Source organism: Paroedura picta, chromosome 3 (genome assembly GCF_049243985.1).
Source record: "Paroedura picta isolate Pp20150507F chromosome 3, Ppicta_v3.0, whole genome shotgun sequence".
Taxonomy (NCBI): domain Eukaryota; kingdom Metazoa; phylum Chordata; class Lepidosauria; order Squamata; family Gekkonidae; genus Paroedura; species Paroedura picta.
In genome coordinates this window covers 170,517,301-170,538,804 of record NC_135371.1, presented here as the reverse complement: position 1 = coordinate 170,538,804, position 21,504 = coordinate 170,517,301, and the positions used below count along the sequence as shown (strand labels likewise).

At 50.7% G+C, this 21,504-nt stretch overlaps 1 protein-coding gene across 1 annotated transcript in view; it reads left to right on the top strand.

Annotated features, from left to right (window-relative positions):
• Window positions 1-20,776, top strand: part of SLC38A5 (solute carrier family 38 member 5) — a 41,176-nt gene extending 20,400 nt beyond the window's left edge. The window contains exons 4-16 of the mRNA XM_077329458.1: window positions 450-565; window positions 1,033-1,106; window positions 2,815-2,907; window positions 3,175-3,256; window positions 7,316-7,398; window positions 9,382-9,440; window positions 11,190-11,333; window positions 12,865-12,944; window positions 14,253-14,353; window positions 14,586-14,710; window positions 16,479-16,623; window positions 16,832-16,935; window positions 17,506-20,776. Of these exons, the coding sequence (XP_077185573.1) occupies window positions 450-565; window positions 1,033-1,106; window positions 2,815-2,907; window positions 3,175-3,256; window positions 7,316-7,398; window positions 9,382-9,440; window positions 11,190-11,333; window positions 12,865-12,944; window positions 14,253-14,353; window positions 14,586-14,710; window positions 16,479-16,623; window positions 16,832-16,935; window positions 17,506-17,610 (1,311 nt within the window). The 3' untranslated portion in view covers window positions 17,611-20,776. The remainder of the gene's footprint in view (window positions 1-449; window positions 566-1,032; window positions 1,107-2,814; window positions 2,908-3,174; window positions 3,257-7,315; window positions 7,399-9,381; window positions 9,441-11,189; window positions 11,334-12,864; window positions 12,945-14,252; window positions 14,354-14,585; window positions 14,711-16,478; window positions 16,624-16,831; window positions 16,936-17,505) is intronic.
• Window positions 20,777-21,504: the final 728 nt, after the last annotated feature.

Here is a 21,504-nt window from a genome sequence, read left to right as displayed (position 1 = left end):
GTATTGAGTCTGCCATGAAAACACTGGAGGGCGTCACCCCAAGGGTCAGGCATGACCCGGTGCTTGCACAGGGGATACCTTTACCTTACCAGCATTGGGTGTGCTTTTCTTTTCCACGTTCTTCCCCCCGTATTGCACAGCAATTATGAGCATGTTGCAGGCATATTGCAGGGCCCTATTGGACAGCGCCTGGGAAGTGGATGGCAACGTGGCTGCCTACTCCCAAGATCTTTCCCTGTGTGTCCTTTTAAGATACCAAACTCCAGTGGTTGAAAGGCCAAGCTGCCTGCCCAATGGATGCAAAAGGCCATACCCATAATCAGATTTCCCTCCTTTCCCCCATGCCTTCCAATCCCCACCCCCTTTTTCTTTCGTGCTGATGCTCCTCCCTCCCTCCCTCCCCCAGCTGCATCCCTTGACCTGTCTGTTGTCTCCTCTCTGGCTTGCAGTTCGAAGGGAAGACGTCATTTGGGATGTCCGTCTTCAACCTGAGCAACGCCATCATGGGCAGCGGCATCCTGGGCTTGGCCTATGCCATGAGCACCACCGGAATCATCCTCTTCGTGTGAGTGCCACACCCAGGGCCCTCTTCCTAGGAGGTCTTCAAAGCCCTCGGGTTGGGTTTGGAGTTGGGGCGTGGAGAACCAAAACATCTAAATGAGGGGGCCTCGACTTTTTTTTGAGATTTTGGCAAGGGGCAGTGGATGCAATTGCAGAGTGTCTCCCACAGGCCGTGAACCCAGCCACAAAATGTCAGGGCTCGAGGCTATATATGACTCTAAATAGTCACTCTTCAACATTTTGGGCAGAACTTCTGTTTACCCTGGTGCCTTCTCATCTGCACATCCAATCAGGAACCCTGCCGAGCAAAAACCCTTACGTAGCCCTGCCCGTTTCTAAAAGCGCTCGGCAGACACCAGGAAACATGTTGGTGCCTGTGGGCGCTGTGTTGGGGACCCCTGGTCTAGACTGCATGCCTGTTGCTGGCAGAGGCGTTTAGGACTGACGCCACGTTTGCCCTCCTCTTCCTAGGGTGCTTCTGATCAGCATCGCCTTGCTGTCCTCCTACTCCATTCATCTGCTGCTGGAATGTGCCGGAGTTGTGGGTAAGTTGGGAAATCCGGAAGAAGAAGGAACCCAAAGAGGAAGAAACCCTAAGCTTTAGGATGCTCTGGGCTGATCCTGCGTTGAGCAGGGGGTTGGACTAGATGGCCTGTCTGGCCCCTCCCAACTCTATGATTCTATGATTCTATGATCCTGTGTTAAGCAGGGGGTTGGACTAGATGGCATGTATGGCCCCTTCCAACTCTATGATTCTATGATTCTATGATCCTGTGTTGAGAAGGGGGTTGGACTAGATGGCCTGTCAGGCCCTTCCCAACTCTATGATTCTATGATCCTGTGTTAAGCAGGGGGTTGGACTAGATGGCTTGTATGGCCCCTCCCAACTCTATGATTCTATGATTCTATGATCCTGCGTTGAGCAGGGGGTTGGACTAGATGGCCTGTCTGGCCCCTCCCAACTCTATGATTCTATGATTCTATGATTCTAGAACTTTGGAACGACTGAGCATCACTGCAAATTATACATTCTGGTTGTGGGGAGAGGAAGCAGGAGAGGTTTACTGCAATCCCTGGACCTGAACAACATACATAAATTTAAGAACCTGGAAGTGATTCAGTAAAGGCTGTGGATCAAGATGGGCCGCTGTGCTGGCCTGTATAGCAGTAGAGCAAGAGTCCATAAATACCTTAAAGCAGGGGTAGTCAACCTGTGGTCCTCCAGATGCCCATGGACTACAATTCCCATGAGCCCCTGCCAGCAGATGCTGGCAGGGGCTCATGGGAATTGCAGTCCATGGACATCTGGAGGACCACAGGTTGACTACCCCCGCCTTAAAGGGCTTGCAAAAGTTGGGGCAGGGAAGGAGCTTTCATGAGCCACTGCAGTTTTATTCAGATACCGAGATGGATAGCTGTGTTAGTCCATCCGTAGCAGTAGAAAAGAGCCAGAGTCCAGGATCACCTTAAATCAGTGGTTCTCAACCTTCCTAACGCTGCGACCCTTTAATACAGTTCCTCATGTTGGGGTGAGCCCCCAACCAAAAAATTATGCAAGGGTTCTGTCACAAAAATTAAACCACAACGGACCAATGGCATGAAGATCCATTGTTCACGATTGTAAATAAATTGGTTTTTTTCCGGGGTTTCTCAGTTCAGTTCTGCCTCTTGTCCCACCGTCCAGTCTTGCTCTTTTCTGCTGCTCCAGACAGATGAACGCTCTATCTCGATCTACCCCACAAGGCTGTTGTGTGGATGGTGCCCCCCCTGGCCATTCTGCTTGCCCTGCCGTGACCCCTGTGAAAGGGTCATTCAACCCCCAGGTTGAGAACCACTGCCTTAAAGACTAACAAAATTTGTAGCATGGGAGGAGCTTTTGTGAGTCACTGCAGTGAGCATGGACTCACAAAAGCTCATCTTCCACGACGAATTTTGTTAGTCTTTAAGGTGATGAGTTGAAAAGCGGAAGAGCTCCAGGTCCCACCTGGAGGTTGGTAACATGGAAGAGGCAAGTACACACACTATGGGGGTCGATCCGTTTCAGAGTATCCATTGAGAGTTTTTTTGCAGTCCGGGGTCATTGATTTTAGTCGGCTCGGCCACCGGGTGGCCAAACTGAACAAATCTTTAATTCTGTTTGGTTTTGTTGTTACCCGCCCTTAGCCCTTAGGGAAGGGCGGGCTACAAGAATTAAGTTGTTGTTGTTGTTGTTGTTGTTGTTGTTACACGTTGCACTCTCCCTTTCTCGTCTAGGAATCAGAGCGTACGAACAGCTGGGGCTCCGGGCATTTGGTCACGGGGGCAAGGTGGTAGCCGCCGTGATCATCTCAATGCACAACATAGGAGGTAAGGGATTGTTTTTACCCACAGACCATTTCCCCTGTCAGGTCCAAGGGGGGGGGGAGGAGTCAGGGGCTGCTCTCTGATGAAGTTTCTTTTTTGGGGGGGGAGGGATTATTTCAAGGTGACCACCTGTGCAAAGGAAGTTGACTTGCCCCCTTGAGTTTCCCTTGGCGGAATGTCCTGGAGTCCCGTCCATCCGCCTCTCCTCCTCAACAGGCCAAAAAAAGAGAGGAAAATTCAGCCAGTCCTCACAGCTGTCTCTTTCCACAGCAATGTCCAGTTACTTGTTCATCGTCAAATCGGAACTGCCTCTTGTGATCCAGACCTTCTTAGGCCTGAAGGAAGGCACCGGGTAAGCAGAGCAATAGCCGGTTCAATTCCAGGCTCCCCACTGGCCTGCCTTCCTTCTATAAAATAAATGACTTTTACACCAGACTTATGGCTATTAAACCAGGGTGGAGAGAAAACAGAGGGATGGATTCTTTTACGTTACACTTTGTGTGGCAGACTTGTTCCGAAAAGAAAAGAGACCATCTCTCTAACCAGGGTTGGCAACCTCAAGGTCACACCTGGAGATTTTCCTCCATTACAGTTGATCTCGAGATGACCAAGATAAGAACATAAGAGAAGCCATGTTGGATCAGGCCAGGGGCCCATCCAGTGCATCATTCTGTGTCACATAGTAGCCAAAACCCAGGGGCCATCAGGAGGTCCACTAGCAGGGCGCCAGAAGCCCTCCCACTGTGGCCCCCCAAGCATCAAGAATACAAAGCACCACTGCCCAAGGACATGAGAATATAAGAGAAGCCATATTGGATCAAACCAATAGCCCATCCAGTGCGCTCTGGTAGCCAAAACTCAGGGGCCATCAGGAGGCCACCAGTGGGGCCAGAACTCCAGAAATCCAGCTGCTGTTGCCCCCCAGGCACCAAGAATACAGAGCATCACTGCCCCAGACATTAGAGAAGCCATATTGGATCAGGCCAAGGGCCCATCCAGGCCAACCCTTTGTGTCACTGAGTAGTCAAAACCCAGACGCCATCTGGAGGTCCACCAGTAGGGTCAGAACTCCAGAAGCCCTCCCACTGTGGCCCCCCCAAGCAGAGCATCATTGCCCTGGACAGAATGTTCCATCTAAACCTTGTGGCTAAGAGCCACCAATGCCCCTCTGCTCCGTACGTTTTTTGCAGCAGTGACTGCTTAGAGAAAATGGAGGGTATAATCTATGGCAGGGGTAGTCAACCTGTGGTCCTCCAGATATTCATGGACTACAATTCCCATGAGCCCCTGCTAGCAAATGCTGGCGGGGGCTCATGGGAATTGTAGTCCATGGACATCTGGAGGACCACAGGTTGACTACCCCTGATCTATGGCATTACACCTTGCCTACTCCTGCCCCAAGCCCCATCCCCTACAGCCCTCCCTCCCCCAAATCTCCAAGAGTTTTCCAATTTCCAAGCTGGTCACCCCATCTCTACCGCAGACTCATCGCTGTCCAACCTTTCCTGAAGCATTATCAGAATAGATCATTGATCAGTTCCCACTGCCTCAGAAGCTTTCCTCGGCCTCGGCTGATTTCCAGTTCCTCCTCATCGGGCGGGTTGACAGTTCCAAACAGATTTCTCAGTTAAAACCCGACGCTTCATACGTAGTCAGTAAAAACCACCCGAGAATAGCAGCCTAAGGTCAGCTGCGAAATTTTACAGGGCTGTTTTGTTGATGATTTAAGAGCCTGAACCCCTGTTGACCTTCCCTTGCGGAGCCCGGTGAGGGCCATAGTGACCTGGGACGAAACCGGAGAGGGCCTCCCCCCATCCCACCCCTGCCCTTCGGCCTTCCCTCCGAGCCAGCTCCCCAGCGAGACTTCCAAAGTCGTTTTTATGGAGGCAAACAGCTGTTCGAGTTGGCTCGCTTCCCCTTCTAAAAATGGATACGTTCGGGGCTCTCCGCCCCGTTTGCATGCCTTCCTTGCTGAAGAGGATTCTGGACCCGGGCCACTGCTCTGCTGGCGTCACAAACGCGAATGCAGAAATGGCCAGAAGGAAGGGGACTTTTCCCCCTCACAAATTGTCGTAACTTCTCCCCGGACTGTTTATACCCCAATTGGAGCTGGCTGCACTTGACGTAGCCATGTGTAAACATTAGAGCTCAACGGCCGTGTCTCTGCTCCACGGCAAAGTAAACATAGGTTTGGAATCCTAGCGGGGTAAAATAAGGTTGCCAGTTCTGGGTAGAATGGCACAAATGTCGCCCCTACAAAGCTGCCATTTTCTTCGGAGGAAATGATCTTTGCCACCTGGAAACCAACGGTAACAGTAGATCTCCAGGTGCTACCTGGAGGTTGGCAACTCTGGAAACAGCTGGGGAGAGGGGAGTTTTGAGAGGGAAAAACAGCCGGTGTGAGGAGAATTAAATCCAAGAAATAAATACCCTCTTTCTCCTACCACTCCTCCATTGTCACCTGTTTCCTCCAGAGCAGAGGTAGTCAACCTGTGGTCCTCCAGATGTCTATGGACTACAATTCCCATGAGCCCCTGCCAGCATTTTCTGGCAGGGGCTCATGGGAATTGTAGTCTATGGACATCTGGAGGACCACAGGTTGACTACCTCTGCTCCAGAGGACCTGGTTTTCTCTAGAAACAATTTATTTCGGGGAACCTTTCAGTATTCTGTGACGAGCCAGACCTAACAAGGCAGCCATTTTGTGACTGGACTTGCCCACACGGATGCCATTTTGTGGCGGCACCCCGATGACTTTTTCTCGAAAATCCTCAAAAGCGCTTGCTGGTTGGGAACTCCAATGAATTAATTCCTCTGGTGGCTTCATAGTTCGACTTCCCCTTTAACGATTTAACAATGTTTAAGCCTTTGGCCTCGGGAGGGACAGAATTTGGCTTCTTCCTGAGGCTGATGTCTTGGGGCACAAGCCACTGCATGCGTCCCTGAGTGAGATAAACGTGTATAAAAGAGAAGAAGGCAGGCTTGCTCACGGCTGGTACTTTCTCCTGAGGCTTGCAAGACCTCCCGGGGGGGGGGGGTATGTATACAAAGAAAAGGTGCCCACATAAGGAAAAGTGTTTTCGAGTTCAAAGAGATAAAGATAGTCTCCACGTTTAAGGTTACATCGTCATGTCCTGGCTATGCCTGAGCATATATGAAGCCGTAGCTGCTGGATGGTGCTCAACCTGTTACGTAGCAAGACCACCTCAGGGGAGGTCAGCTTGTCCAGGAAAAGAGTCTTCTAGTCCCCCAGGATCTTTGGGTCTGCGGAAAAGTTACCTCAAAGACCACAAGAATTGGCCAACCCTTGAGAATTGCGGGTATCCAGACGAGTATTTTCGATGTGGAAACATTTCATGCAGCAGCCATAGGGAAAATGTTTTAAGATGAGCAACGGAATATGCAACGGAAATCCATAATGGAAGTCATTGTCAAGCGGCAAAATTTAAAGGACGTGGGGACACCAGCCGCAAACATCCAGGAGGCCAGGGAAGAGTTGTGCGCTTTTCTAGCAAGCCATGCTCTGCGTGGTACGGCCACAACCACAAGCGTAACGCTCCAGGGTTGCATCGTGGTATCTCCGTCATTTTCTGGACAATTTCAGAACTTTTGAAACCCACAGTGGAGATTTTTAATGTAACATAAAAATAAACGATTGACATTTTTTAAAAAACAAAAGTACCAAACCCCAGAGTTTTAATGATGGATGTTTTCACGTACACCTTATGTGTCCATCAGATTTGGGGTGAGCTGAGGGATGCTGGCTCTGGGTTGGGAAAAGCCCCCCCTCCCAAGCAGCCCTTTTCTCCAGGGGAACTGATCTCTGCAGTCTGGAGATGAGCTGGAATTCCAGGGGATCCCCAGGCCCCACCTGGAGGCTGGCATCCCTGACCCTCAGTGGGGTCCAAGGCCACAGAGTCCCCCCTCCCAAGCAGCCCTTTCCTCCAGGGGAACTGATCTCTGTTGCCTGGAGATGAGCTATAATTCCAGGGGATCCCCAGGCCCCACCTGGAGGCTGGCATCCCTGACCCTCAGTGGGGTCCAAGGCCACAGAGTCCCCCCTCCCAAGCAGCCCTTTTCTCCAGGGGAACTGATCTCTGCAGTCTGGAGAGGAGCTGGAATTCCAGGGGATCCCCAGGCCCCACCTGGAGGCTGGCATCCCTGACCCTCAGTGGGGTCCAAGGCCACAGAGTCCCCCCTCCTAAGCAGCCCTTTTCTCCAGGGGAACTGATCACTGCAGTCTGGAGAGGAGCTATAATTCCAGGGGATCTCCGGCTCCCTCCTGGAGGTTGGCATCCATGAACCCTATTACAGACACCCGAGTAGGATTTCCCGGTTTAGTGCCCTGCTCCCCTTTTTCCTTAGCATCCTTTGGCCACTGTGACCTTGAGCTTATTTGTTTGTTTTGCAGTGAGTGGTACATGGAGGGGAACGTCTTGATCATCATTGTCAGCGTCTCTGTCATCTTGCCCCTAGCTCTGATGAAACATTTGGGTAAGCGGAAACGGCCTCCCAGGTGCGCTTGGGAGAAGTCGCCTCGGCTCTCAGGTGGAGGTGCACACGGATATTTGCATCACCGTAGGGCAGCTGGCCTTCTAGCTCAGAGTTCATGGCCATGCGCGATAATTTTTCAGTGTATTGGCTAGCGACTCTTTGCTGCCCTCTGTTGGAAAGGTGGGGTGTGGCCTTGATCTATGTTGTTTACAAAGCTTGCCACTTCCAGGAACGACCCCTTTCGGAGCAGTGCCTAGAAATCTTTGTGTGTAGAAGAGCGGACATCACTGCCCTTCGCAGAATGTTTGCCTGCCGTTGGGGGTGCGTGTTGTTCTGGCTCCACTCTGGGGCTATTACCAAGAGTCTGGCGTGTTTGCACAAAGGTAGCAGGAGGGAAAGGAGTGGAGAAAGCAAGGCACCGAAAATTAAGGTGCTACCAGCCGCAGTAACTTTATTTATTTGTTTGTTTGTTTATTGATCACCACTCGTGGTCCAGCCAGTTTGCAACGGTTTACAACATTGGTGATAATACTCCCAGAGACCAACTGTCTCACCCCCCAACAGACTCGATGGTCCCTTCGACCCAACGCCTCGGGGAAGGTCTTCCTTGCCCTGGCCTCAACCAAACGCCTGGTGGAAGAGCTCCATCTTGCTGGCCCTGCGGAACTGTGATAGCTCTTCAGGGAGTTCATTCCACCAGGTGGGGGCCAGAACCAAAAAGGCCCTGGTTCTGGGCGAGGTCAAGCGCACTTCCCGTGGGCCAGGAATCACCAACCTAGTTAGATTCGCAGAGCCAAGAGCTCTGCGAGGGGCATAAGGAGTTAGAAGGAAAGAAGGAACTGAGATTGTTGCATCTTAGCCTGGGTGAACATTCTGCACCTGTCGGAAAATACACTTTCAATGCACTTTATAAGTAGATTTTCCTGGGCTGAATCTGCATGGAGCTTTTATTCCAATCCTAGGTCGATTCAGTCCCTGCTGTCTACACTGAATGCGATTTCCATTTTGATTTGGGGCGTTTAAAATTTTTCATCTGCAACAAGTGAGTGGCCCTACCTTTCCCCCGCGATATCCTGGAGTGCATATAACCCTCGATATTTGAAACATTGGCATGAGTAAAGGTGCAGCTCTCTGCTTGTCCCAAAATAACTTGTTGCTGCCAAGCTGTAGAAAAGCCCTGATTGGCCAGGGTGTCAGTTCAAAGGCTTCCTCGTTCCCAGGTTGCAAGTCTTCCCTTAAAGGGGAAGCCCTAACTTCTCTCAGCAGAGGCTCCAGAAGCCCTAACTTCTCCTGGCAGAGATTTGCCTCTTGGATTTATTCCCCCTCCTCTGCTGTCTCCAGTCCTCTCCCCCTACCCTACCCCCCTGAATTCAGCAGGATCCACAAAGAAATAAACAAAGTAAGTGCAGAATCAGCCCTGTTTTGTGTGGGGAAAATCCAGCTGCATTGAAAGTGCATTATCCAACATGTGCAGAATGGGAATTCGTGTACTGATGCCAGAGGAGAAAAGGCCGTTAGGCCTGTTCCTACCTATTTACTCTTTAGTTTGGTCAACCGTGCTCTCTCACCTATTATGAAAAGGGTGTTCCATGCAGGAAATCAGGAGAGAATATTAGAAAAGACAAGAGAGGCTGAACAAGAGAGATTGAGAGAGATTGGGAGAGGGAGAGAGAACATTTTTTTCACTCCTCCTTGCTAAGGGGGCCCTGATGCAGATGGCCCAGCTGGCCCTGGTTTCCACTTGGAAGGGGAATCATAGAGCAGGGGTTCATGGGAATTGTAGTCCATGGACACAGTTTGGCCACTCCTGTCACAGAGGAAGTCCAGGATGGCTACAAATAGGTAGGCAATGTCAAACCACCTCTGTTTGCCATTAGTGATCTCGGGCATTCTGTCTTCAACCTGGGGATTCTGTCTTCAACCTTCAGCAGATTCTACAGGAAATCTCGACAGCTCCCTTTCTTTACTTTCTCCTCCTTACAGGCTACCTGGGGTACACCAGCGGACTTTCGCTCACCTGTATGTTTTTCTTTCTCGTCTCGGTGAGTCGACATGGAATCCCATCCCTACTCCCTGGACTCTCGAGGAGAAACATTCCCCCTCCCCCAAATTGCCAGATTTTATAGCAGATAAAAGTTCCCAAGCTTTTAAATGAATTATTTCATTCATACCCACCTTTCACCCCAGTGGGGAACAAAAGTTCTCCTTTCCTCCCTTTTATCCTCACAACAACCCTGCAAGGTAGGTTTGGGCAGAGGGTTTGTCACTGGCCCAAAGCCACCCAGCAAGCTTCCATGGCAGAGCAGGGACTTGAACCAGGATCTCCCAGATCCTAGTCAGAGAATCATAGAGTTGGAAGGGACCCCCAGGGTCATCTAGCCCAGCATTCTTAACCACTATCCCATGCTGGCTGTCCAGTGAGTATAACCCAGTGTGATGGTCCAGGCTTCGCCTGATCTTGTAAGATCTCGGAAACAAAGCCGGGTTGGTATGATCTGATTCAGTTGCTTGAGAAAGTTAGCTCTCTCCCTCCCTCCTCTCTGCTGCCCAGGCATCCTGTGAAATTGAGGAAAACCTGGGCTCAATGTGCACACGTTGGATAAGGCACTTTGAATGTGCTTTTGCAGCTGGATTTTCCTGTGCAGAACAGGAAAATCTGCTTCTGAAGGGCATTGAAAGCGCATTATCCAACATGTGCGGAATGGGTCCAGGTCTGGGAGATATTCCTGGATCTACCAGATTGCCAGTATTCCAAAAAACCTGAATATTGCTCTGGATATCTGAATATATGCCCTAACTAAGCAGGTTCAACCCTGGTTAGTATTTGGATGTTCTGACCTAGATAGCCCAGATAAGCATGATCTTGTCAGATTGCAGAAGCTAAGCAAAGCCAACCCTGACTAGTATTTGGGTGGGTGATCCCCAAAGATTTGACGGAGTTCCTCCAAGGAAGGCTAGGGGTCCTGACGTGGAGGCAAACAGTGGCAACCCACCTCCCTATGTCCCTTACCTGGTTGCCGAATGATCCGCAGATCTCCTGGCTACACTACACACACCTTACAATCTGTTCCACATAACATATTTCTGGTATAAGGCCTTGGAGGAAGAGTGTGTCTCATGGCTTAAGTGCCACTCAGCCACTCAGGGCGGCTATTCCGCCCCTGAGTGCCTTCCCCTCCAACTGGCTTGCCTGTCTGTCTAGAAGCCAGCCAATCACCTTCCGTCTCCCATCCTTGGTCACCCCTCCTCCTTCCACTTCCCTCCGAGGCTCGGAGGCTGCAGATCCCTGCTGCATGACAGCTGCCCCTGCCGGTGAGTTCCTTGCTCGGGGGCCTCCAGCCTTTCCAGGTCCTGGGGGGAGGGAGAGGCCATCCACAGAGTTCTTCCATCCCACCCCACCCGTCTAGCAACCCATGTATTCCTGAATGCAACGGGCTGGGCCCCTAGTAAATAAAATAAATAGCGTTTGGATGAGAGACCACTGAAGAAGTCCAGGGTTGCTATGCAGAGGCAGGCAAGGAGAAACCCCCTCTGCATATTTCTTGCTTTAAAAACCCTTTGGGGTCACCCTGAGTGGGCAGACAACGCTGACTTACCTCCACCAATACAACTTAACATAATAAAGCAGGAAAAATAGAAGTGGTTCTTGCCAACATTTTCGTTTCTACGCCTATGTTATATCAATTTGGGTAGAAAGGAAAATGTAGGCAGGAGCAGTTTCTGCAATCACTGCTTCTTCTGCTCTTCCATTCCGATCCTAATGATCAGTGTCTTTAATTCCCTTCCCAAAGGTGATATACAAGAAATTCCAGATCACCTGCTCCTTCAATGGGACATACTACGAAGAGTCCCCCGTCTATTACAACGGTCACAACGCCACCACGGAGCGCAAAGACGACGTCTGCGTTGCCAAGATCTTCACCGGCAGCTCCGAGGTTTGCATAAGGCAGGGGTGGGGACACTGTGGCTCTCCAGCATGCACTGGCAGGCGCTCGTGGGAATTGTAGTCCATGGACATCTGGAGAGACACATTTTGGAGACATAAACTGGTGTAATATCGAATTGACCACTAGGGGTAGTAAAACACATGCGGAACCAAACCTCCCCCCAAAGAAAAAAGAACTTACAAGCTAGAAAAACGAGGATATAGGAAAGACCTGTCAAAAGTACGTTGCTTGTTGATTAGAGATGTGAGAATTATTTTATGAAGGGAAGTGGTGTTTGCAGGATGGGCAGGATATCTTGAAGTATCCAACTCCCTTTGGGGACCATTCAAAGCCACAAAGGGTCTTATTCTTGTGTTTCAAGGAACTATCAGTACTAATCTCAATTTAAGCCTGCTTTATGCTTATTGATATGTTATCCAAACATGCTGCTCCAAAGCTCAGAACATTCCAACCTAGCTTTTTATTGAACACGCTGGATACATTAAAAACAATAATAATAATAAGAAGAAGAAGGGTTGGTTCTTATATGCCGCTTCTCCCTCCCCGAAGTAGGCTCAAAGCGGCTTACAGTCGCCTTCCCATTCCTCTCCCCACAACAGACACCCTGTGAGGTGGGTGAGGCTGAGAGAGCCCTGATATCACTGCTCGGTCAGAACAGTTTTATCAGTGCCGTGGCGAGCCCAAGGTCACCCAGCTGGCTGCATGTGGGGGAGCGCAGAATCGAACCCGGCATGCCAGATTAGAAATCCACACTCCTAACCACTACACCAAACAATGATGATGATGATAATAATAATAAGACATCATCTGCATATATCACAGAATCACAGAGTTGGGAGGGGACACACAGGCCATCTAGTCCAACCCCCTGCTCAACGCAGGATCAGCCCAAAGCATCCTAAAGCATCCAAGAAAAGTGTGTATCCAACCTTTGCTTGAAGACTGCAAATATAGACTTATTTCAAAACTGTATTCCTTTTATAGCCTGATTGTCCCTAACTTATTGTCTCAAGGGGGAGGGGAGTGGGTTATATAGTTATTATCCACCATCTTGGTATTGTGTATTGTGTTTTAATTATGTTTTAATGGGTTTTTATGGGGTTTATTGTACTTATGGATGGCGCAAACCGCCGCAAGACATTTGAGAGCAGCGGAATATAAATATAAATAAATAAGATTCAGTACTTAGAAATAGACCTTTTGATAAAGGACAGTCTTGTCTAGGACAATGATTTCGATTAATAGGAGATAACATTATATCGTTAATCTACTAGAAGGTTCTAGGTTTATTATATATTTCTTCCACAGTACCCCAAAAAATGTAGACATATAATCTGGATGTAATATTTTATTTTCTGCAATCTGCAACTGGTACTTTTACTACTGAATGGCTAACCAAAGAGATATTTAGGCACCAAAGAAAAGAGGCGTGTGCCAGCCATGCTGTTTCTCGCCCGAGGCTTTAGGCAGTGCAGGGCATCAGAACCGAGCGCAGGCTGATCTTTCCTTTCCTTTGCAGACGGCGTATGCTATCCCCATTTTGGCGTTTGCCTTCGTCTGCCATCCGGAGGTGCTTCCCATTTACACTGAGCTGCGCAGGTGAGTCAACAGCGCAGGTGTGAAAGGACGTTAAAAAGGCAGAGGTTGCCCAGTTGTTGTTAGAATCCTAGAATCACAGAAGGGACCTCCTGGGTCATCTAGTCCAACCCCCTGCACTATGCAGGACACTCACATCTCAGTCGCTCATCCACTGTCACCTGCCACCCCTTGAACCTTCACAGAATCAGCCTCTCTGTCAGATGTCTCTCCAGCCTCTGCTTAAAAATCTCCAAAGATGGAGAACCCACCACCTCCCGAGGAAGCCTGTTCCACTGAGAAACCGCTCTGTCAGGAACCTCTTCTGGATGTTTAGATGGAATTTAGAATAATAGAATCCTAGAGTTTGAAGGGACCTCCTGGGTCATCTAGTCCAACCTCCTGCACTGTGCAGGACACTCACAACCCTATTGCTCATCCGCTGTCACCTGCCACCCCCTTGAGCCTTCACAGAATCAGCCTCTCCGTCAGATGGCCATCCAGCCTCTGCTTAAAAATTTCCAAAGAGACCCCACCACCTCCTGTTGTTTGATAGTCTTAGAAAGAAGCCCTGATCTGGTTGGCCCACACTAACCTGATCACATCATAGCGACCCTGGACTTTCTTGGTGTTTGGATCTCAGAAGCTAAACAGGGTCGGCCCTGGCTAACTCTTGGGAGGGCAACCTCCAAGGAATACCGTAACCGTGACTTGGAGGCAGGCAGTGACAGACCACTTCCTAATGTTCCTGGCTAGTATTAGGATCAAAGACCTCCAAGGATTTGGGTGGCAGTTCCTCCAAGGGACACCAGGGCCATGATGCGGAGGTAGGCAAGGGAGAACCAGCTCTGAACGTCTCTTGCCTGGCTGCCAGACAATCTTAGGCTCTCCTTGCTACATCACACAAGCCGTACAGAAGAAGAAGAAGAAAAGTTGGTTCTTATATGCCGCTTTTCTCTACCCGAAGGAGTCTCAAAGTGGCTTACGGTCGCCTTCCCTTTCCTCTCCCCACAACAGACACCCTGTGAGGGAGGGGAGGCTGAGAGAGCCCTGAGATTACTGAAGAAGAAGAAGAGTTGGTTCTTATATGCCGCTTTTCTCTACCCGAAGGAGGCTCAATGCGGCTTACAGTAGTCGCCTTCCCATTCCTCTCCCATTCCTCTCTCTACAATAAATAATGAATAATAATCCTCGTGGTCTCCCATCCAAGTACTAACCAGGACCGACCCTGTTTAGCTTCCGAGAGCAAATGGCTAGCCTGGGCCATCCAGGACAGGGCTGAGGCCTGGCAGGTCTGTAACGCCATTCACGATCCGCCTGTGTCTCACTTAGGGCCTCCAAGCGTCGGATGCAGAATGTAGCCAACGTCTCCATCCTGGCCATGTTCGTCATGTACCTGCTGACAGCCGTCTTCGGCTACCTCACCTTTTACGGTAAGGGGCAAAACCTTCGGCAGGTGAGAGTGCGGGAGGCAGTTCTTGTTGACATCTCGCTTGCTAAAATGATTTGTTTTCTTTATTTAATGCTGTTTGGATGTATAAACCAACCTCTCTGCTCGGAGGGAAGAGAGGACGTGTTGTTAAAGAATCCAGGGACTCCTCCCTCTTTAAGCCAAGTCCCCGCCTCTCCTCAGTGTTCGGACGTGTCTCTTCTCCTCTCTGGCAGGGAACGTGGAAGCTGAAATGCTGCACACGTACATCAAAGTCGACCCTCTCGATCGGCTCATCCTTAGCGTGCGGCTGGCTGTGCTGCTCGCGGTGACGCTCACGGTGCCGGTGGTTCTGTTCCCGGTAAGAGACGGTCCTTCTCTGTCCCCCAAGGACTCAACGGTGCCCTTCCAATCCACTTCTGCGGCTCTTTGAAAGCGGATGTCGCCATTTTTCATTTCACACAGTAAAATCCAGGTATCTAGATCAGGGGTAGTCAACCTGTGGTCCTCCAGATGTCCATGGACGACAATTCCCATGAGCCCCCTGCCAGCAAACGCTGGCAGGGGGCTCATGGGAATTGTAGTCCATGGACATCTGGAGGACCACAGGTTGACTCCCCCTGATCTAGATCTTGTGGCTCATAGCCACTGATGGGTCTCAGCCCCAGTGGTGTATCTAATCCAGCCTTTTTTACAGTCGAGATACCCCTAAAATGTGATTCAGGCTCTGAGAACCCCCAGAAGTGGGGCAATGGTGCAGAATATGGATGGGGAACAGAGCTGTGGACACACCCACCCAGGGCCCCTCCCCTTCCCACACCTCTAGGCCCATCACTGGCAATTTTGGGGTGGGAGGGCGAGACAACATGCCCATATATGGTCATATTCTAACAAATAAATGTTTAATACATTTTTTAAAAATGAATTAACTCCTATCCATTCGGGAAAACCTTTGAAGGCCGTCAACAGACCCCAGGGTTTCAAGAAACTCTGGCTGAGAAAGGCTGATCCAGTCCCTTCTTGAAGGTGTCTGTACTTGTAGAAGAGTTGGTTCTTAGATGCTGTTTTTCTCTAACCGAAGGAGTCTCAAAGCGGCTTACATTTTCCTTCCCTTTCCTCTCCCCACAACAGACACCCTGTGAGGGAGGGGAAGCTGAGAGAGCCCTGATATTACTGAAGAAGAAGAAGAGTTGGTTCTTGTATACCACTTTTCTCTACCCGAAGGAGGCTCAAAGCGGCTTACAATCTCCTTCCCTTCCTCTCCCCACAACAGACACCCTGTGAGGGAGGGGAGGCTGAGGGAGCCCTGATACAGAACAGCTTTCTCAGTGCTGTGGCGATCCCAAGGTCACCCAACTGGCTGCATGTGAGGGAGCAGGGAATCAAACCCAGCTCACCAGATTAGAAGTCCGCACTCCTAACCACTACACCAAAGTGGCCCTTGTAGCCGTGATTTCCACATGTTAATGGCTCTTTGGGACAAGAAGGACTCTCTTTTATTTATTTAGACCTGGGGCCCTTGATGAAGAACTTTATCAAAAGCTTTCTGAATTTCTTGGTAAACCACATCTACCGGGTCACCCTTGTCCAGGTGCCTGTTCACTCCCTCAAAGGACAGGTTAGACAAGATCGTCCCTTAAGAGCCCCCTGCTGATTCCTCTTCAACAGCTTTTATTCATCTCTGTGCCTACTAATTCAGTCTTTACAGATTCCACCATTTTACCCACTATCAACATTAGTCTGACTGGTGTGTAATTTCACAGATCTCCTCTGGAACCTTTTTTAAAGATGGAGGTTACATTCGCTGCCTTCCATGCCTCAGGAACTGAAGCAGGTGTTAATGTTAGAATCACAGAATCATAAAGTTGGAAGGGACCTCCTGGGTCATCTAGGCCAGGGGTAGTCAACCTGTGGTCCTCCAGATGTCCATGGACTACAATTGTAGTCCATGAACATGTAGAGGACCACAGGTTGACTACCCCTGATCTAGTCCACCCCATGCATATTTTAGAGACACAAGTTCACACTGGAGTTCTTTCAGAACCCTTGGAGTCATGCCGTCTGGGCCTGGTGATTTGTGGGTTTTTAATTCGTCCATCAGCCTAGGTCCTCCTCTTGCCCCCCTATAGATCCGTCGAGCCATCCAGCAGCTACTTTTCCCCAAGAAGGACTTCAGCTGGAGCCGTCACATCGCCATCGCCACCTGCCTCCTCGTGTTGGTCAACATCCTTGTCATCTTCGTGCCGAACATCAAGGACATCTTTGGAGTCATCGGTAAGTGGGTGCTGCATTCCTGGTTACGGAGTCTTCTTTATCTCGGGTCTTCGCTGGGGTCGTTGAGCAGCATGCCAAAGAAACAAACAAAAAAATCCTGGAAAAATATTATTTAAATAACACCAAAGAAGGAAAGTAACAACATCAAGAACCCCCACCCCTGTGACTTAGCTGGACCCTACCTGACTCGTGTTCTTCTTCCCCTCAGGAGCGACGTCCGCCCCCAGCCTCATCTTCATCCTTCCCAGCATTTTTTACATCCGTCTTGTCCCCAATGAAAAAGAGTCGCTGCTTTCCAAATCTAAAATCCAGGTACTGGATACTGGGGGAAGGATGGCCAACGTTGTAGGAAGGGCTGCTTGGGAATAGGAAAGACGTTTGGTGCCATTGGAGGGGCCTTGAGTCGTGGATAGGGATGCCAGCCTCCAGGTGGGGCCTGGGGATCCCCCGGAATTCCAGCTCCTCTCCAGACTGCAGAGATCAGTTCCCCTGGAGAAAAGGGCTGCTTGGGAGGGGGGACTCAGTGGCCTTGGACTCCATTGAGGGTCAGGGATGCCAGCCTCCAGGTGGGGCCTGGGGATCCCCTGGAATTCCAGCTCCTCTCCAGACTGCAGAGATCAGTTCCCCTGGAGAAAAGGGCTGCTTGGGAGGGGGGACTCAGTGGCCTTGGACCCCAAGGTCAGGGATGCCAGTCTCCAGGTGGGGCCTGGAGATCCCCCGGAATCCCAGCTCCTCTCCAGACTGCAGAGATAAGTTCCACTGGAGAAAGTACCTGCTTTGGAGAGGGGACTGTGTTGGGGATTCCTGCATCATGACCCCTGTTTTGATAACTGCCAGTGTAAAGGCAGCACTTCACCTATCATTTCTTCTTCCCTCCGCCAGGCTGCCTGTTTTGCTACTCTTGGCTTCATTTTCATGGTGATGAGTCTCAGTTTCATCGTTGCTGACTGGGTCACAACAGGAAAAAGCAGTGTCGGGGGGCACTAGCCCTCTGTTGCCCGCCCCAAGAGACACAGTGGTTCCAACCAGGGAGAACCCTTCCGTGCCGGGGAGAGGGCAACATCACCGCCTCTTTATCCTTGTTCATCCTGGAGATGCCGCAGTTCCTCACCGCGAGGGAAGTATTGAATGGCAGCCTGTCTTGCCACGGCGATCGCAAAAGTGCCCTGGAACAGCACTGGGGGCCTCTCCGGAGGCCTTCCGGGCTCGGGCGTCCATGAAACGGCTTCTCAGACGACAGGCTACCCCGTTGCCATAGATGCAGCATAACCTCTCCCCATTGGTCGGCTTTGGTGCTATGATAACATGGTCAGCCGGCAAGCGCTTTCATCCTCTGTGGTGTCCACAGAGTGTCCCACGTTTCCTCTCATCTGTGGCACCGTGGCCACGTGGCTCGTCACGCTAAAACTACGTGGGTCCGTTTACTCTCCAGCACCTTGGGACTGCCTCTCAGCACTTGCTCTCTCTCTCTTTTTTTTTTTTTTTGCCCCGTCCTGGAGAGAATCCCTGGCCGGTCCTACCTTATTTTCAGTTTCGGTCTCGACAGCAGCCCGTCTCCCCCATGTCACTCGCCATGGAAGCAGGGCTCTGCCCTTGCTGTTACCTCAGCCCTGGCTTCCATGTGCTTGTTCTTACTGCAATGCCAACTGTGCCTAAAGCGTTAGACTCTCCAACACGGAGAAAGGTGTATTTGTCGAAGAACCAAATAGTTCAACCGCCCCTTTAAGACTAACAAGCTGAATTCTGGGTATCCGCTTACAAAAAAGGGGCGTCCAAGCTGTGGCTCTCCAGAGGTCCGTGGACTACAATTCCCATGAGCACCACACTGGCAGAGGCTCATGGGAATTGTAGTCCACGGACCTCTGGAGAGCCACCGTTTGGTCACCCCCGGCTTATACCCGGAATCAAACTTTGTTGGTCTTCACGGTGCTGCCGGACTCAAACTTTGTTTTGCTGCTTCAGACCCACACGGCTCCCCACCGGAATTTAATTTATTCATTAGGACTTGATTTGGATCTGGCTACCGGACCAAAGATCATAGTGCAAACCTCGCACGCAGTCCTCAGCCGGATTCCGGGTTTCCTCTGACCGAGAGGAGAGGTCTGGGATGTACTACACAGGGCTGTCTTCTCAGCTCTGGCAGATCACAGATTACAGAAGGAACTTTTGAAACACGGGTTCTGAGGTCCTAGGAGGAGGGTCCTTTATTTTGGTGGCGGGTCCTTTTTTTTTTGTCCTGTCTGAGGGAAGTTACGTCTCTCCTGGGGCTGTCCAGGAACGCTTCCTTCCTGCTACACTACAGTGCTCCCCTTTCCGTCCTGTGACAGAGCGGACAACTATCCTTTGGGACGGGGGCTTCCCCCATCGGCTCCCACGTCGTCCGTAGACTGAAATTGTTCAGCTATCCCCAGATTGTCCTGTTTGACAACTGTGACTCATGTTACTTAGGTGGGGGTGTCTATATGGTCATCTCACCTGTATTTCCCCCCCCACACACACACCCAATTCCAGAAAACCCCTGGGGAGGGGCCCGCCACAAAACAGCCGTTGCGAAACTGTCCTCTAACAAGAGTCCCTGACTTTTTTGGAGCCCACGGGCACATTTGGAATTCTGACACTGCACGGTTGCCCTGGCGACAAAATGGCTGTCACAAAATGGCTGCCGTAGGAGGCGGAGCCAGCCAGAAAAACAATTGCCACGGCCTAACTTCAGGCACCGCGGGCATCGTTAGGGACCCCTGCTCTAACCCTTCACAGCTTTGTGAAACGAATGTTTTCCATGAGCCACGATGCTTAATGGTAAGGCGCCTGTGCCCTGAGGAGCACGGGTGCGCCCAGCCCTGCCCAGAGATGTGGAAACTACCTTCGCACAGCCTGTTGCAGTAGGCCGCATCAACAGGAAATTAGTGCCCCCCCCCAAAAAAAAATACAGCATTATTTAGGAGTCAGGATTGAAATTGTGCCCTGCTTTGGGCCCTGGTATGTGGGCTGGTTGATGAATCTCCAGGTTCTGGGGCACAGTTGCATGAGCCTCCACCTCTTTTCAGATTTTCTGCCCTCCCTGAGCAGTTTCTGAGGCAAGATGGACTAAGGCAGCTCTGATTATTCTGCTCCATGTGGCCTCTTCTTGCGCCTCAAGGCCAGACCGAAAGGCTCCCAGATCCACACTAGATGCAGGGCCTGTTCACATCAAACTATAGCCACATTCCCATTTAAGGGAGTCAAAATGAAGGGTGTGTTTAGGGATGCCCACCTCCAGGGATGTGGCAATCTAGAATTACACCTGATCTAGAATTACACACCGACCACTACACCGAGTTGACTACGTAATCCGTTCAAGGTCTGGCTCTTGTCCTTTAAAGCGGTGGTCCCCAACCGCCGGGCCGCGGCTCCCTCCCCCCGCCCCCCTCCCCCCCTGCAGTAAGAAACTTCCCAGGCCGCAAGCAAATCGGCCGCAAAAGCTTGCGGCCCGGCAAGCTTCTTTTTGTGGGGGGGGGAGGGAAGCACGGCCGCGCATGTGCATTTGCGCCATGCGTTGCCGAAATTGTGCATGCGCGGCACTTTTGCGCATGCACCGCCAGGAGATCACCCTCCCCACCGCAGCTGGTCCGCAGCCTTTAAAAGGTTGCAGACCACTGCTTTAAAGCACTTAAAAGTCCAGGTCCAGAGTGTCTGCAAGACCATTGGGCTCGTCTTCTGAAATCTGTTAATTTTAACAATTTTACATTCTATTTATTCTTGTTGTCGGCCAACCTGAGCCCATTGGAGGATGGGCAGCTCGTAAACTGAATCTGTAAATAAATAACTGCTGAAGGCAAAAGAGCTCCTTTGCAGAAAGGCGTGTCCTCCCCAAATTAAAATATTTCCAAACTTAGGCAGCATTCAGCTGAACTCTAGCAGCTGTATGGCTCAGCAACCCTTGGCCCTATTTTGTACAAAAATAAATAGGGTGTAGGAAAAAATGGTTCCTCCCTCTCTCGTTTCCTTTAATAATAGCTCCCCTCTCTGGGATAGCATCATGGTGACGTAAGCCACTGTAGGTCCCCGTTGTGCGGAATACGTGAGTGTCATTAAATTGCAGCACAAAGGCTCATTCAGTCCAACACACTCTGTCCCACAGGGGCCAAACTCAGGTGCCATCAGGAGGACCACCAGTAGCCTTAAGAAGCCATGCTGGATCAGGCCAATGGCCCATCCAGTCCAGCACTCTGGGTCACACAGTGGCCCAAACCCATGTGCCATCAGGAGGTTTGCCTTAAGCAGCCTTAAGAACATAAGAGAAGCTATGTTGGATCAGGGCAATGGGCCATCCAGTCCAATACTCTGTGCCACACAGTGGCCAAAACCCATGAGCCATCAGGAGGTCCACCAGCAGCCTTAAGAACCTAAGAGAAACCATGTTGGATCAGGCCAATGGCCCATCCAGTCCACCACTCTGTGTCACACAGTGGCCCAAACCCATATGCCATCGGGAGGTTTGCCTTAAGCAGTCTTAAGAACCTAAGAGAAGCCATGTTGGATTAGGCGAATGGCCCATCCAGCCCAACACTCTGTGTCACACAGTGGCCAAAACCCAGGGGCCATCAGGAGGTCCCCCAGCAGGCTTAAGAGAAGCCATGTTGGATCAGGCCAATGGCCAATCCAGTCCAATACTCTGTGCCACACAGTGGCCAAAACCCATGAGCCATCAGGAGGTCCACCAGCAGCCTTAAGAACATAAGAGAAGCCATGCTAGATCAGACCAGTGGGCCATCCACGATGCCATGCAGTGGCCAAATGCTAGGGGCCATCAGGAGGTCCACCAGCGGAGCCATGTTGCCTCACTGTATCCCTTCCTAGCTACCTGGTTCAACATCCCTGGCCTTTTGCAAATTCATGTGT